At 34.5% G+C, this 18,328-nt stretch overlaps 1 protein-coding gene across 1 annotated transcript; it reads right to left on the reverse strand.

Moving 5' to 3' along the window:
• Positions 1 to 1,045: 1,045 nt before the first annotated feature.
• On the reverse strand, positions 1,046 to 9,540 carry LOC113071333 (forkhead box protein N1). Its single transcript, XM_026244696.1, has 8 exons — positions 9,340 to 9,540; positions 8,226 to 8,543; positions 7,184 to 7,291; positions 6,295 to 6,413; positions 5,621 to 5,717; positions 4,983 to 5,190; positions 1,707 to 2,171; positions 1,046 to 1,620 (listed from the first exon to the last, which is right to left on the reverse strand). Exons 1-8 carry the CDS (start codon positions 9,475 to 9,477, stop codon positions 1,430 to 1,432), a joined length of 1,644 nt encoding a protein of 547 aa, XP_026100481.1. The 5' UTR covers positions 9,478 to 9,540; the 3' UTR covers positions 1,046 to 1,429.
• Between the last annotated feature and the right edge of the window lie 8,788 nt (positions 9,541 to 18,328).

Below are 18,328 nucleotides of genomic sequence, written 5' to 3' on the forward strand. Positions count from 1 at the left end.
AAAGATAAATTGAAAAAAATTATTATTTGAAATACATTTTTCGTAACCATGTAAAAGGTTTTGATCAATAAAATAAAAATTCTTGCTGAATAAAAACTTTGATTTATTAAAAAAAAAAAACTGACTGACTGACTGCAAACTTAAAAAGAGTAATATATGATACAACCAAGGGCAAAAAATAATAATAATTTACAGTAATACACATTGCTATATGCTACATGTTCAAATCCGTTCCAATACAGCAAAATGCATTGATCTGCTGTATAAAGTCTATTATTATAACACAAATGCCTTGATCGTTTATGCATCAGATTAAAGATTATGTTATGGTAGTGCAATAGATCAGATGAGCCCACCTCAGGTGTATTATGAAACTTTTAAAGAATTTTGACAAACAAAAATAACTGTGACCTATGCTTAGTAAAATCCTGCAATTCAGGAGATCTGATTTACTTTGTTATAGTGCTTTCAGTGTGTGTTGCTATGGAAAGTATAAAAGAGGCAACCACATCCCCCAGTGGATGCCATGGCAAATGCAACAATCAATACTAATTATATAAGTCTAGAACACCTTATTAAAATATTACTAATTCAAACACTTTTACACTTAAAAACACACAAAAGCAACTAAATATTAATATATTGTTGAATTTCCACAAACAATATAAGACGATTTTATTTAGGCCACATTCAAGTGATTTTGAGCATTAAATGCTTACAGAACTTTTTGGAATTTCCAAAAATACCAATGGAATTATTTTAGAGCCCACTAAGGGGGACTCCACAAACTTATAAGGGAACCTCAGAATGATTTAAGATTAACACAAGCATTAAAATAAGCTAACACAACAACAAATAAAATATATATTTCTTATTTTAATTCAACGTCCCAAAACACAAAAATTATGTGAATTAATGAAATCTTATAACTTCATGGGAATTCGTTTTTTTTTTTTTTAGTTATGCCAAGGTCTAGAATATTTGATCAGGTAGAAATTGTGAGTAAAAAATACTTATCTTTAACCATTGTCTAGTATATCAGGATAAGCCGTAGCATCTTAAAATATTCTTCTAGATAATGGGGGTCTCTGAGTCAAAAAGGTTGTAACTAAAATAAAGATTACTGGAGTATGTTAGTTTTTCTACTAAATTGTTACCTGCTTTGTCGCTAACTAATTGTGAAATGTCCTAGCAATTTCGAAGTAAAAATAATTTCTAGACTGAATTTTTCAGTGTAGAAAAACTGGTTTAGTGGGATTTGACATTTATACTGCATTTAAGCAATAAAAACATTCAAATTAACATCATTTGTATAACTCAAACACACCATTTAGCACAGAAATCATACTTTTAGGCATTCAAAAATATAAACTTTTTTTCTATTTTGAACAGCAAAGATGACGCCGGGTTTATTTGTTTTTAGTTTTTCTCATAGCAGAGGAATAGGGGTTGTGTAGAGCCCGCTGAGATAAAGCTCAGAAACACTGCCTTGCATCCCAGCATCAGTCTCTGCTAAACCCCCACAGACCCCCACACTATCCCGGTTTTGATTAAGACCGTCCATGACTACCAGTGAATCCGGAGCGAGGCTGTCGTTCCTTAGCTCCTCCCAAAGATTCCCTTTAAACAAAGACAGACAACAAGTCGTGAACAACGAAGCAGCTCGACCTCTGCAAACGTGCCCAATGTTTCAAACCCGATCTTACCATGTATTTGTAGATCTGTGAGGCTGGGATTTAATGCATCGACATCATTACTGGTTTCTCCATCCAGCAGAAGCTCCTGCATGCTTGCTGTAGCGCTGTGACCAGCCTGCAGGGCGGTGCTGTAGCTCGGTGGGGTGTGTGCTGGTAAGGGGGAATCCATGCAGCCTGTCCTGGGACTGGAGGGATGTCCGGCACTGGGCTGATGGGTGACAGGGGGGTAGTATGAGAAAGATAAAGGACCAGGGGATAAGTAGGGGGGAGGTGGGATGACAGTTTGAGAGGGTAAAAGGTTGTAGAGAGACTGCTGATGCGGGAAGCTTGTGTCATGGACAGGTTGGTGGCTGTAAGCTGGATGCATGGCAACTCTTAAAGGTTGAGAATGTGTATGGCTGCTTGGTAGACTAAAGTGAGCTCCAAGAGACTTCAATTTTTCAGGTCTCTCCCCAAGAAGACGTTCCAGTTCCTCTAAAACAATGAGCATAAATAAATATTTTTAATATACATTATATAAATATATATTTTACCATATAAACAAGCAATATTGTGTAATATCTAAAACATCTGGGGTCCGTAAGTTTTTTTTTTTATTTATTAATATTTTTATTCAGCAAGGATGCATTAAATTGATAAAAAATGACATAATGTTACGAAGATTTATGATTCAAATAAATGTTGTTCTATTGAACTGAATATCAAATGTAACTGAATGCATCACAGTTTCCCCAAAAATGTTAAGCTGCACAACATGTTTCAACATTAATCATAAAAAAATATTTCTTGAGCACCAAATCAGCATTTTAGAATGATTTCTGAAGGAGCATGTGACACTGAAGACTGGAGAAATGCCTGCTGAAAATTCACCTTTGCCTTTACAGAAATAAATTCCATTATAAAATATATTGAAATAGTAAACAGTCAATTTAAATTGTTACTTTACATTATCAATGTTTTTACTTTATTTTTCAATCAAATAAATGCAGTCTTTGTGAGCATGTATAATAACACTTTAACATTTAAAAAACATACAACACACACACACACATATATATATATATATATTAGTGCTGTCAAAATTAGCGCGTTAACGCATTCGATTAATTTGAAATACTTAACGCGTAAAAAAAATATAACGCAATTAACGCGGTTGCAGTTTTTTTTATTTCCAGTTGTGGTCTATGTGTGTTCAACGTGCAAAGAAATATGGATAAGACCAAGGAAGGACTTTTAGACGGAAAGTTTCAGTTTAAAATTCTGCCGGATTACTCTTCAGTCTGCCACAAGAAACATTACTCTTCATTTAGTCTGCCACAAGAAACAGCAACATTAAAATCATGAACTCAAATGTCATTGTTTTAAAAAAACCAAAAAACAATGACTGTAACAGTGCGTAAATCAGACCTTTCTGTAACGCTAACGTTAATAAGCTTAAACGAAAATAAAGAAATAATTGTGTAGCGGAGTATTTTTTGTACACAGTGCCGCGAACTGTCAATCAGCTCCTGTACGCGTGCATCACTGTCCTCCTCAGCTGCAGCAACTTGCGCTCTCTCTCTTCATCAAGCTTTAAAACAAAAAGGGAACAAAAAGATCATATTGTCTTTGTGCATAGGCTATAGATTAATTAGATAAATTAATATCTAAATTTGTGCCTTGCCGTCTACAGTATTTGTTTAGAACTTAGAAAAAAGATGCTGCAGCCAATGAACAGCCAGCGGGGGCTGCAGGACGACTCAACCTCCGCAGACAGTTTTTAATGTTTATCAGACAATAAATACTCAAGATTTTGCTTTAGTATAACTCACAACGAGTTTCACACACCTTCTCCGGCCACGTTGAGTTGTTGACACTTAACAGTGGGAAAAGCGACACATGCGCTATTCACTTGTATAACTTAAGGGTGAATGGGTAATGTAGTTTCTGCTCTGGGTGGGATGAATTAGGAAGCTTGCATTGTGAAGGGCGCTCTGAAAATCGGCAGTGCAGGTAAAAGATTAAAACCTCTATTAAAACAGATGTCCAAATGAGCGTACCGGTACGCTAAAAGCACGTTCTGGGCGCATGGAGAGGTGGTGGTACTCAAGAGCTATATTTGGAAGTGGCAGTACTGAGTACAGGTGCGTACTGGCCCACTTAAAGCACTGGCAATGACTATACTTTGGATTTTTTTTGCAGTCCACTTAGAATTCAACATGGAAATCATTTTTGTTTTTTATTGGCATTGATTGTTTTGAAATTCAAATGGTACTTACATGCCTGTGTTTTTATTTCTGTAATAAATATGGCTTTCAAGCCAACAGTTAATTTGGAGGATATTGATGGTTTATTGCAGGAATGTTGTTTACATGAGAAAATCTGTGTTACAAGTTAAACAAAATTTCCAATAAACAATCATATTTTGAATTTAAATAGTTTCTTTGTCTTGAGTTTACATTAATTATTTATATTTTACATTTACATATCCAAAAAGTTTCAGTCTTTTAATTGCGATTAATCGCAATTAATCGTGATTAATTTTTAAAAATTGTGCGATTAATTAGTAAATTTTTTTTAATCGATTGACAGCACTAATATATATATATATATATATATATATATATATATATATATATATATATATATATATATATATATATTATTTAACCATCAGTAAGGATGCATAAGGGAATCGACATACTTCTGTCTATAGAAAACCTACTGATCGAAATACTATTCTATGGAGAAAGTTTCTTAATTAGACAGTTTCAATAAATTGAATGCTCTCTCGTATCCTGGTCTTAATGAAGATATAGATTTTTCTCAATTTCTGTAATTATTAGTTTTGCTTTGATGTGCTTTTTATTTTTATTTGTTCAACAGTGATATTTTTACATAGCTTTTAAAAAATATACCTCTGCATACTTAAAAAAAAAAACAATTATTTTTATATTTTGGATTGTTTGAATAATTCATGAACTCCCAAGAGACATCTAATGGCTTTTTACTTTGCTTACTATGCAAGTACCTGGATGTGGATCTCTTTGTATTTTGCTAAAGGAAATATATTTAATACTTTGTCTTTCTTTGTCTATTCTGAACATTTGTAAACATTTTAGCATTAAAATATATATATTTTTTTTTTTTTATAAAAGGATAGGAGCACACGCATTTAAAATAATCATCATGCATAGGTGAATTTGGGTAATCTGGGAAATTGATTGCACATTTAATGTTCAGACCAACAAATATGACCTTGAATATGACAGTATTTGCCTATTGGCATCTGACCCCTTTGCGCACCTGGTCGGGCCATGCTCCTCCGGACAGTCAGGGGATCTTTACGTCTCCACTTGTGAAGTTCCTCCTGCATCTTTTCTACCTTCGCTGGGTTCAGAGCCCACAGGCAGCCCTTTCGAGAAGAGTTCCCATTCTTGTTCTCTACTTTCTCAAAGCATTTGTTCAAAGAGAGGTTGTGTCTGACAGAATTCTTCCATCCATCAGGTGCTGTCTGAGGAATAACAAATGAAATAGTGGTTCATTATGGCATTGTGAAGAGGTTGTCAAGTTGGTTTCTAGAATATTCTAAGGTGTTCACAGAAACCCCATCATCTTTATAACTTACAGCCCTTCCCTCAGTGAAATTAACATTGGATCTGCATGTTTACCTAATGATGAGCCAAAATAATGTCACACTGTAAATCCCTTTACCAGCACAGCTTCAAGAGGAGGGTGAACCAAACCATCAGGTAAATAAAGATCATGCCACAACAGGCATTTTCCACAAAGCCTGAGGAAATTACTCCTGGTAAATAACTCTGATTGCATTCTGTATTTGTTACATTAATCATGCACAGGCTTCTGTCGGGATCCAAGGTATCACTGTAGATCAAAGTATATTAGATGTAAAAATTATTCTGAGATGCAGTAGTGCAGTTTACCTTAAAGTAGGGGAAATGCTCTGTCATGAAGCTGTAGATCTCACTTACTGGTAGACTGCCTGTTTTGCTATTCCTCAGAGCCAGGAAGATGAGAATACTGAAAAGAAATGTTCAACAATGAACATTACCAATCAAACTGTGATGCATTGGTTTATTTTGATTTGTTTGGATGTGGTGTAAGTTACATTTTTATGCATCTGGCGGGCAATTTTATCCAAAATGACAGTACATTCACATGAATAATGATAGGAATCAAATCGTTTTATTACAGACTGCTGGTTACATAGTTTCGCTGTCTGCAATTTAGTTTTTAAAAAGAATAGTAAAATAATTTTAAATAGAATGGCAGTTAGGTTGTACTGTAAATGTTTTGTTCCTGAATGGAATTTAAATTAAAATTTAAATTAATTCAGTGACTTACTCATTGTACTGTCACTTATCACCACCTACTGTATAACTATATGTAACCTACAGAAAGAATCACTGAAAAATCTCCATTACTAATGCACAGACTAACAGTCTGACTAAAACAAACTTGTATAATATGTTGGGCCCTGAGACTATTTAGAGCTAACAGGTTTCAGATGACAGTGAACAGATGTTTTAGAGAAAGAGCTGCTTTGAAAAGATGCCTGCGTTTACCAGGATAGAAGAGTTGAAGTGCGCAGACGTACCTGTAAGAGTAGACAGGTTTAGGGAAGAGTGTCTGGACAGAATTTTCTTGAGATGTTTTTGATGAGAGGCTTTGGTTATAGTAGTGTGAAACAGTGTCTATTCCTCTTGAAGAGTAAAACTAGAGACAGACATACACATATAAAAAACAATAGTGTGGTTATTAGTAGTAAAAAAAAAAAAAAATTCATACTACACCCATATTGAACAAGAGTGAGTCTTTGTTATTTGTCAGTCTAAAGATGTAGCAGAATTCCCTGCCAATGTTTTGACTGTGAACATGCATCCAAAACCATTTGATCATTTCTACCTTACACATGCCAAGGCTAATACAGCAGTCATACTGACTTCCTTATAATTTATAAATAGTCATACATTACAGTTTAAAAGTGCAGGATGCGTTTTTAAATTGTTTTCATCAAGAATGATGCATTAAAATGATCAAAAGTGACACTAAAGATTTCATAATGTTACCAAGAAATGTATTTCAAATTAAAATTAATTTATTTCTAAAAAAAAAACATGAAATAACACCATGGTTTCCACAAAGATTTAATGCAACAGCTTTCAATATTGTTAATAAGAAATGTTTCTTAAGCATCAATTAAACATTATTTCTAAAGGATCATGTGACACTCATGACTGGAATAATGGGTGCTGAAAATCCAGCTTTGCCATTGCAAGAATAAATTACATTTTAAAATATTTCTAAATAGAAAACACATGATAATATTTCACAATCTTACAGTTTTTACTGTACGGTATTTTTGATTTGGTGAGATATGAGATTTCTCATAAAGATAGAAAATTCTATTAACCCAAAACCTTTGAATGTTAGTTTAAATAACCAGTATATCACACATTCTTTCACTCTGTCACTATCAGGTGTACCTGATGTTGTTGAGGACTGACGGGACTGTATGTCTGATGGTTCACTGACGTGTAGCTGGGAGGTTCTTCAGAGCTCATCTGAGGCTCATTGTAGGGTTGTTGAGTTCCCTGCCCCAAGAAAAGACCAGGATCTACTTAATGCTGACATATCATATATTAATGTGTTTTTAGAAAGTGTAATAAGGACATCTGCTTGCACATCTGCCTGGCTTTTCTCCTTTCCATGTCTTTTGCCCCTGGCAAGAATTTAAAAGAGCTTTCATGCCATGTAGGTTATCTTGACTTTAGTAGGACTGTCAGTTTAAAACATTAACTTAGTTATCAAAAAAATAACGCAATTAAAATACTTAAACACAGTTAATTCACTGGCCCTGCCCCCAAATATGTACGTCATCTTACATTTCACACAGTTGACTTTTGACCAATCTGATGCAGGGTCATAGCAGAATTGTTTCGCATCTCCAAGTACCACAGCGTTGTTTAGTTTCTATATCAATCTGCGTTTTGAACGAATCATGTGAATCAATGAATCAAAGGCCTGAATGAATAAGATGTTCGAATGAATGACTCATAAAGACATTTACCGCCACCTGCTGGCAGATTTAGTTTCTTATTTAGAGCATCATTTAATAAAATAAATAAAAATAATAATAATAATAATAAAAAATTAAAAATCATTTACTCAAACCTGAATGATTTACTTTCTTTTGTGGAACATGAAAGAAGGTATTTTGAAGACTGTTGGTAACAAGGCTGTTTTGTTACCAATGACTTTCATTGTATGAACAAAAAATACTGAGATGTTTCGCAAATCATTTTTATGTTTCATAGTTTATGTTAGGCCATTGTAGCCTAAATGTTAATGTGTAATAACTTTTATGTTGAATCAAATCAAATAATTCTAAAGCTACAATTTACAGTCTACTTAATTTCTCATTTAACATGAAAATGGCTTAAAATAATATTTTGTGGAAAAATCATATTTTTTTCACCTGAACAAGAAATCTTAATTTTTTTGTGTTAAAAAGTCCCTCATTCTCACCATGACACTGGTGGTCTCCACATCAGTGTTCAGTGGAGTCCAAGAGGATTGTTCTTCAATTCCATCAGTTGTGGTGAGTTTTCCAACCAATCCAGCTCTTCTAAAACAACTGAAGGTTTGAACCTCACTGATGGCTCCTTCGCTGCACTGACGCCTGTATGGATGGTAGTGATTGTTCTCCATTAGGCCAGATTCTTGTCCAACAGGGCTTCCATCTACACTGTGTCTACGACAGCGCTCAGCACTCTTCTGCCTGTAGGGAACACTTTCTCTTTGGGAGTACAGTGCAAACCCTTCTCCAACATTGCTCTGGTGACACTATAGATTAAACAACAAAATCATGTAAAAACCTCTATCAAACCTGCATCAATAAGACATTTCATACAACCTAAAATTTTATGGTATCAATATATGTGAAACATATTCTGTGTAAAGCCGCACTGCAGTTTCATTTCTAATTAATGCACTCTAACATCAAGCAGTTTTCCAAGAGGAAATGCAGTAGCACGTAAAGATCTTTCATCTGCTAAAGAGTCCATAAAAGCATTTAATGTGACATACTGCCTTCCCTGGGGGCCATAATTAATTAATATTAAATCAAAAGGATTTGACGAAAAGGCAGGATGAAATACTTCTATTTCTGCCCTGGGGACTTGTGTCCTTGAATAGTGCCTTGTGAAGTGGTTCATGTCCTCATCAAACCATAATAATTATGACACAGTGTCATAATCAGAGCAGCTGGTGAGCAGCAGTTTTTAAAAAGCGGCAACTACAGAACAGTCTGGACTTATCAGACAGTTTCATCTGGATTCACATACAGAAGATAGATTACCTTATATGTCATTTTCTATTTATCTATCTATCTATCTATCTATCTATCTATCTATCTATCTATCTATCTATCTATCTACTTTGTATTACGATGTAAGTAGAAAGATAAAACATCTTATTTATTCATTCATAGTCTGTCTATTGCCTACCTGTTTATTGACTGCTTGATAGTTCTGTAAAAAGAATTAAAAAAAACAAGTCTATAAAATGACATAATTCAAACCAAAGTAATACAAAATTGATTGAAAAATGAAAACAAATCCCAAAATGCAATGATTAATACCTGTGATTCTGGCATCTGAATGCAGGGCAACCCTAGATGGTCGAAGGACTGAGGGTCGCCTGGAGAAGGAATCGGTGAGCTGCTGCTGCTGCTGCTGCTTACATATGGGAAATGCAGGCCCTGGGACTCAGAGGACATCGTCCCTACAACCTGCTTTTCAAAATACCACAAGTATACATTGATAATTAGCCCAAATAGAGAAACTGTAATATGCAAATATGCCCCCCCCCCCAAAAAAAAAAAAAAAAAAACCTGCAGCAATGTAGGCTACCCTCAAACATTTTCACACCCATGTGTCAGGGTCTGTGGTGTTAGACAGAGGAATGCTGTCATGCTTGTTGGCTTGACCCTTGCTTAATTGGGGGCACACATGGTCCTATTTTCAAGCACATTTCACAACATAGGAATATATACCCAGTTACACATTAATGCAAATACATCCAGTTAATGCAAAATCATCTTACTGTGAATATTTGCACATTATTTATTACCGCAACAATCAACCTTAAGTCATTTTTTCCTAAGGCATTTTTCATGTCTCCAAACAATCTGTCTCCCTAGCTATTTGGCCTTTGGGCAAACCTACAGTTTTACGTGCCATACCTGTGTAACTGCTTGTAATGAAAATCCCTTTTCAACTGTCTACAAATGCTTTTTCTACAACAGCGCTGGTCTATGTTCACTTTTGCAGTGAAAGAGGCCCGATTTGCTGTATTTCACTGCCCTGGCTGCTATCTGATCATAAACAGGTAAAACATAAGGCCACATAAGTATCCGGTATTCCGGGAAATTCAGGCCGCTCTCACTTTCTGTCAGCAGACTGTGCTGTTTGAGCCAAAAACTCATTAAAATGATCAACAAACCATGAAAGAGAAGCAGAAGTGTGTTAGTGACATGAAATGGAGATGGGGGAGTTTTGCTCCATCTGAAACATAGAGTGTAATTCGGTATTGGAGAGGAAGTTGAGCTGGCCTTTATGGTCCATCACTGTGACTTTTAAACTGATCATTTGACCTGTGATGGTTGAGATACAAGTTATTTCTTGAGAGAAAACAGCTGAATATGCAAAAAGGTCATGGGGTGCTTGTGTGTGTTTTTAAAAGAGAATTGGGCAAGCAAATAGGGCAGGATAACCATATTTTATGCTATATACATTTTTAAAGTGTGTGTTTTATAAGTCTTTTACTGTAAATAATCAAATAACTGAAATGTATAAATTAAGTATTTAATAAAAGTAAATTTACACAGCTCTATGCTTCTGACTGGACATTTACGGCCATCACCGTCTTGGCTCAAGCAGATAATTTGTATCATTGTCATATTGTTGGGATGCTTGTTTTATCACTGGACTGATGGTTTTGTATGTGGACTATTTTCTTTCTTAGCAGAATCCTAAGATAATATACAAGTAAAAAAAAAAAAAAAAAAGAAACCTGTGCAATAAAATGTACTTTATGTAGGTATATTTTCCTTCCCTTTACCTTATATATAATAAATTACAAATATATTACAAAATTATACAATATATTCTGAATAAAGGATAAAAATAAATAAAATGCTAATGCATAAATGTAAATTCTTAATGGAGTGTGCAAATGACATATATCTGGGTAAAACAGTAATATTGTGGTTTCTAAAAGCTACAACTGATATAGTTTATCATATTTAGTCTAATGTAGGTGTTCAGCCAATAGGAAGTTACTGCATGATTAGATTTAAGTTCAGTTAATCACTGCTTTGAGGTCAGTTTAATCAAGTCTAACTTCAAATGAAACCAAATAAGATTTAGCTCATGTTAATATGTCCACTGGGATTAAGTAAAATTTTTCTTGATTTATTAAAGAAGGATAAATTCAGTTATTCCTTTATGGAACCTGAACTCATAAAGAGCTTTACTACTACTTTTGGCCCAACTCAAGTACAACTCAAAACATGCTACAAAATTAAAAGTGGGTTCTTATTTAATATCAATTGATCGGGTTGTGCTTGAATGAATTTTTTATTGAAATGTATTTGATTTGGCACACTGAGAAGTGTTTTTTTAGATTATTATATTTATATTTTTATTATATTTTTCCATCAGCATCAAGCAAAGGTCAGAAAGCTGAATGAGGTCAGTAAGCCATGCTATATAATCATCTAATATAAGTGTGTGTGTGTGCGCGCGCGCGTGTGTGTGTGTGTGTGAAGATCATCTGGAGTGAGTAAGAATAAAAGTGCTGAAACAGTTATATTCTAAAAGGATTTCATTTTAACACTGCTTCCTCTCTCAATATGATCACATTTATCTCACTTTGATCTGGTCCGTTGCATGTCCATACAGCCCCACCCCTGCACTAAAACTGCTTTCATCACATTTGAGTGGCATTTCAAATGGACTGTGCATCTTCCTTTACACCGTCATCCATCAAGTAATTGCTAGGATTTCTTCCCGTATGTCTACAACAGCACTTTCACTCCACTTCACTGGAAATACAAGGGTTTTTTTTTTTAAACCTTAGATGTAGTACTTCCTACTTCCCCATATGTAGTCAAATTGCAGAATCTTCACTTAAGGGACAGTTCATCCAAAAATGAATAATCTGTCATCATTTACTCACCCTCATGTCGCTCCAATCCTGTATATATATTTTTTCCGGAGAAAATTCAGCGGAGTGTTGATGCTGCTGTTTTACATACAGTGAAAGTAAATGGTGACAAGCAGCTGCTAAATGCTAGTGTTTATTGGTAAAATTAAATTAAGAGATGTTGTTAGTAATGTGCTCATCTTACAGCTCAGGGAGCAAATACTGTAGAAACAACCAAACCCTGCACCTGATAGAAATGTCAGTAGCCTTCCAGCATAATCAAATAAATAAGACAGATATGAAAATGTGTAGAAGATATGTTTACATAATATGTGTGGCTGTACTGTGTATATTTATTATGTATATACAAATAGCACATGCATGTATATATTTAACACACACTATGTGACCATGGACCACAAAACATAAGTCATAAGGGTAAATTTTTTCGAAATTAAGATTTACACATCATCTGAAAGCTGAATAAATAAGCTTTCAATTATTGTATGGTTATTGTATGGTTATTTGTTAGGATAGAACAATATTTGGCTGAGATACAACTATTTGAAAATCTAGAATCTGAGCGTGCAAAAAAAAAATCTAAATATTAAGAAAATCGCCTTTAAATTTGTCCAACTGAAGTTCTTAGCAATGCATAATACTAAATTTAAAAATTACGTTTTAATGTATTTACAGTAGGAAATTTGCAAAATAACTTCATGAAACATGATCTTTATTTAATATCCTATTGATTTTTGGCGTAAAATAAAATCAATAATTTTGACTCATACAATGTATTTGGCTATTGCTATAAATATACCCCAGCGACTTAAGACTGGTTTTGTGGTCCAAAGTCATATATATATATATATATATTTTTTTATATATATATATGCATGCATGTATTTATATATACATAATAAATATACACAGTACACACACATATAGTATGTAAACTCAAACTTTTATTTTGGATGTGATGGCGATGTTTGACAGCTCTATTATTTTGATGGCATCAGTAATAAGAAATGATCAGTTAACACTCTAACAATATGACAAGGTTTTTAGATCTCAGTTGCCATATCTGTGATCACATTTTTGTAACATTACTCATCAAATAATGAATTGCATTAATCTTATAACAAATACCTTATAAAATAAATCTCAGCTCTGAGCTTCTAACTGGGAAATTGTAAAAGGCTCAGTCCATTTGGCCCCTAGCCAACCTGTGGGAGCCACAAACCCACAGGGGATAGACCTGCTGCAACAGGTTTTCCCATACACACATACACATGTGCACACACGTGTGCGCGCAGCTACACACACTTGGGTCACTGGCAGCTGGGAGCCTCTCTCAGAGCTAATGAGAACATATTTTAAATGTTATATCAGACACATCCATAATCATGTCCTGGAGAAAATGGGCACTCTGCCGAACTTCAGCAGCCATAGGAAGACGACCCGATAGAATCTGACTGCACCTGCCTTGCCTTGCCCTCTCTCTCTCTCTCTCTCCCCTGTATACCTCTCTTCTGTTTTCTAGATGAACTTCAGCGGAGATTTCATCCAGGTGGAGACAAGCCTAACAAGAACCCCGAGGGACATTTCTTGATGCCTTATTTATTGGTGCCAAACGGGATATGTTACAATAGTATCTGTGTAAGTGAAAAGTAAATCCCACAGATGTTTACACTGCATACCCCTTTCCTTTGGACTTCTTAGCTTAGATTGATCTCTTCTAGAATGTTATTTGTACCACAGTGTTGATCCTATTATGGACTGAATGGAGAAAAATGATGACTGTAGTGCATACTAAGAGCAAAATTGTTCACTTACCGTTGTGTGTGTGGTGCTTCCAGGCCCAGGTTGTGAATCTAAGACAGTCCGAGTCCACACAGATACCTGCAAACCAGCTGCGGATCTCCTCAAAATTCCCTCTCTGAGTTGTCACTGCTTTTATAATGACTGACTGCTGACAAGAAAAACAACTGAGAGGGATATCTATAGAGAGAGCGAGAGAGAAAGAGCAAGAGGGAGGGAGGGAAAAATAAATGTCTGTACAGGTGAGTTCTTTTCCTACCCTCCTTGTGAACCTGGGAGGCAGAACCTCAGCTGCTGTATTAAAATCATATTTTAATGTGAATGGGAGAGGGTTGGGATGGAGAGAAGCAAAAATATTGATAGTCAAAAGGAATCACTTACTAAAGGGCTTATGCATCGCTGCTGCTCGGGGTTTGTTCATGTAAGGCAATCAAAACTAGAAGGAATTAGACAGAATGACAGAATGTAGAAATTGTCATTATTAGTTTTTCCTAATGTGGTTTTACTTTAACATTTTAAATTAAGTGTTTATTTATTTCTGAGATATGATCTGTTTTAGATTGTTTTACAAAAAATACTATTTCAGTCTTTCTTCTTCAAAACTTCATGCTTAATTCAATGGCACTTACCATTTATTTTAATTATTATAATAACTAATTGAGAAATGTTTTTTTTTTTAAGTGTAAATGGGTGGTTTTGTTTTTTTATATCAATACTATTAACAAAATATTTTTGGCTGAATCTGGCACATTTATATTACATAATATTATATTATAAATTGTCCCAGTAAAAATATTTGAAAAATAAAATAAACAATACCTTTATACAAATACATTCACATGTGCTATATTATATTATATTATATTATATTATATTATATTATATTATATTATATTATATTATATTATATTATATTATATTATATTATATTATATTATATTATATTATATTATATACAGGAATGGATGGATGGATGGATGGATGGATGGATGGATGGATGGATAGATAGATAGATAGATAGATAGATAGATAGATAGATAGATAGATAGATAGATAGATAGATAGATAGATAGATAGATAGATAGATAGATAGATAGATAGATAGATAGATAGATAGATAGATAGATAGATATAAGATAGATGTGAATTGAATTGAATTGATCTGAACTGAATAGATGGCCAACAGAAATAGCAGAAATGTTGAATTCCTTTAACATGTTGCAATAAATCCAAGACATGTTTCAGCAGTTATTCAAAACAATACATTACATTTCTATATTATATTTCAAGTTATCCTTCTTTGATTAGTCTTGATTCTGTATGCTCTGCAAATAAATCCTTGAAAAAACATGCCTTAAGCCCTGTGCTGTGTAACTGATCATGGTGAATAGTTTGGCACCAGGATATGGCACGACAAAGCATACTTGACAGAGACATTTCTGCTAGTCTTTTCCTGCTCCCTGGTTTGGCATCTCAACTCATGCAAAGTCAACAAACAAAAATAATACCTTTTTAAAATAATTCCTCCAGTAGTATGCTGGAAATCAGAAAGTATTTATGTAGATCAAGAAAATGTTTATCTTAAATGACTGTATGACAGTAAATCTGGAAGATTACATTCCTGAATACTGGTTCTCTGCTGCTGTGTTTCTCCGAAAAATGAACAGATGGAATATATGAAATATCAAACGTGCTTAACTATTAGCTCTCATAAATATTAGCTTTCATTTTATCTCTCATGACTGAAATATTCTGCAGTTTTGTTAAGGGTGACAGCAAGATGTTTAATGAGCTCAAAAAAAAAAAAAGAATCTTGCAGCACCTGGATTTATGAAGCTGGGTGTTCACATTTGGCTTAACTTGATGGCCATAAACTTTTGTATGTATTTATGAGCATACCTGAGCTGCAATTTTGCCTGAGACATGCAGATGAGGTCAGGTTTTTCTCTTAAAAGTGCTGCAGTCAATATAATTCTTGTGAAAATACATTTTGCTAACTCAAAGAACAGGAACTGAAAAAAAGATTTATGTTTACACCAAGAATGAAAATGATAACTAGATTAGCTTTAACACCAATAGCTGATGGCTAGCTTTCTGTTTATTATAAGCATCTCTGTTTTTCCTGTTAGTTTAATTCTGATTGGCTGTCAATGTTTTTATTGTTTATCAGACGGGAAAAATCATTCTGAAAGTGATTCCAACTATACTATACATTTTCTCTTTATCGTCAAAATAGCTATGCTGTGAAGTTCATTAATTTCCTAGAATCAGAATGGTAACAGAGTTATTACTTAAATATATAAGTATATAAAGGCAAAAATACCCCCCCCCCCCATCCCCAAAATTAAAATCTTTAAAATAAATAAATAAAATAAAAGCTTCAGAATTCATGGTTTCGAGTTACCTGAGTGCTTATCACAGATTATTTACTAGTGGATCCAGGGGTTAACAGTGCTTATAGTCCACCTCCACCGTGCACAGCTTATCGAATCTCATCCTTGCACTACACTCATCCACTCAAATTCTAATTTAAATATCATTGCATGAAAGGATTTGCCTTCTGTCCTCTCCACTTGGTCCACATCAGACATCAGTAGAGGTCACTGAAGCTGGAAAAGGATGCATGACCAGCAAGAGTGTCCATGTTTGCTCAGTTTTACTGTTAGTCTACCCATCCATCCATCCATCCATCCATCTATCCATCCATCCATCCATCCATCCATCCATCCATCCATCCATCCATCCATCCATCCATCCATCCATCCATCCATCCATCCATCCATCTATCTATCTATCTATCTATCTATCTATCTATCTATCTATCTATCTATCTATCTATCTTTATCTCTCTCAAATGATTATTTTTTATGTGGATTATGTTTTACCTTGTTTTGATAGATTGTTTTGCTGCAGTTTTGATTGATTTTAGTTAAGCAAAACAATGAAACAAAAGCAAAAAAATCCAACAAAAAATCCAACAGCTAAACAAAACTGTTTTTTTATTGATCTCTTTGACAATACCTGCAATATTTATATTAACCTGTGTATGCCATGTTTATAGTTTTTGCTTTAGTTTTTATTTTATTTTTATTTGCTTTTTTAATTGGTTTTTAATTTGTTTGTTTTTTATTGATCTCTTTGACAATAACTCCAAGATTTCTAGTAAGCCGTAGGCCATTTAGAAGATCTGCACCGTTCTGAGTTGGCTGGCGGCCATTACAAAGAAACGTCTGTATGACATCAAACTGAGCTCCATCATATTAGACATAATACTCAGCTTAATAAACTCTGCTGAAATTACAGCCTGTCAAGGTGCTATATACCATATATATTTCTTTATGAACAGAGATGTGAAGACACGTTTGATTCCTAATGTAGTTCTCACTCATCAATCGGGCCCTTGGGGTTTGTGATGGTGAGGGCAGTTGTACCATCAGTGCTGGCAGCATATCACACGTTCAGGCTCATCCCAACAGAAAGCCGCAGGGACTGCAGGTATAGAACCCTTCCTTACCTTCCCATATCACATATGTTCCACACGTAAGTCACCAAACTGAGGTGAGAAATAGTGTGAGAAGGTGTATAACAGGAATGACCAAAGTCACCTTAGGTTAAAAATTCAATGATGTTTCCTGTCAACGGGTGCAAAAATGAGTGACATTGACACAAACAAACACTTTAGACCGGAGGCTATACCATAAACAGTAACAGTTTAACAATATATTAGAAGTAAAACACACAGGGCTTCAAATTTAAAGTGATTGAAAACATACTTAACAAACTACATCTTGCACATGAAGAGGAAATTACTCAAAAATTCAAAATTCAAGTCAAACACCACAAATCTTTTGTTATAACAATGCTTACATTTATAAAGGTAAAAGGATGAAAGACAGCAGCTAAAATGAAAAGGCCTCTGGCAAACCTGCAGTGCTCTTTTCCCACTGTGTGACAAACTGACAGCATGGGTGGAGCAAAGGAATAAATGAGGGAGAGACAAACTATTGATTCCACAGTTTGAGACAAAGACATGAATTAATGGTAAATAAACACTGAGCTATTCAAATTGTGTTTATTTTATTATGAGATCAAGGGCTTTTAGTAAAGGTTATTCAAGTTATTCAGTCAAAGGGACATTCAAAAAAAGAATATCTTCATCTCTACGTTAATGGTGGTTTAGGAACATGATTATCAAATTTTCAAAGATTTGATTAATTTACCCAAATGTTGAAAGATGAACCTGGTACAGCATGTAAGGCAGGTAAATTTACTAGAAATTTTTAATTGAGGTAAATTCTACACCAATGTGTGTGTGTGTGTGTGTGTGTGTATGCTCTTGTTTTTGTGACATATCAGGACACAACTCTGTATAATGACATGCGTATGACACTAACCCATGTCCCCATTTTTCAGTTTTTTTTTGATAAAGTAAAAATGCTCAAAGTTTCCTGTGAGGGTTAGGGTTAGGCGTAGGGGTTGGTGTAAGGGGATAGAATATACAGTTTGTACAGTATAAAAACCATTACACCTATGGGATGTCCCCACTTTTCACAAAAACAAGCGTGTGTGTGTGTTACTGATTGATAAACTGTGTAATATAA

This window comes from Carassius auratus, unplaced genomic scaffold (assembly GCF_003368295.1).
Source record: "Carassius auratus strain Wakin unplaced genomic scaffold, ASM336829v1 scaf_tig00007131, whole genome shotgun sequence".
Classification (NCBI taxonomy): Eukaryota; Metazoa; Chordata; class Actinopteri; order Cypriniformes; family Cyprinidae; genus Carassius; species Carassius auratus.

What these genes read in the sequence shown, in the direction of transcription:
- LOC113071333 (XM_026244696.1), bottom strand. Translation starts at nt 9,477, where the DNA reads ATGTCCTCTGAGTCCCAGGGCCTGCATTTCCCATATGTAAGCAGCAGC. An exon ending in TGGAGACCACCAGTGTCATG is followed by an intron (nt 7,292 to 8,225) that starts GTGAGAATGAGG and finishes TTCTTGGGGCAG; the next exon opens with GGAACTCAACAACCCTACAA. An exon ending in GAGGAGCATGGCCCGACCAG is followed by an intron (nt 2,172 to 4,982) that starts GTGCGCAAAGGG and finishes TCATTGTTTTAG; the next exon opens with AGGAACTGGAACGTCTTCTT.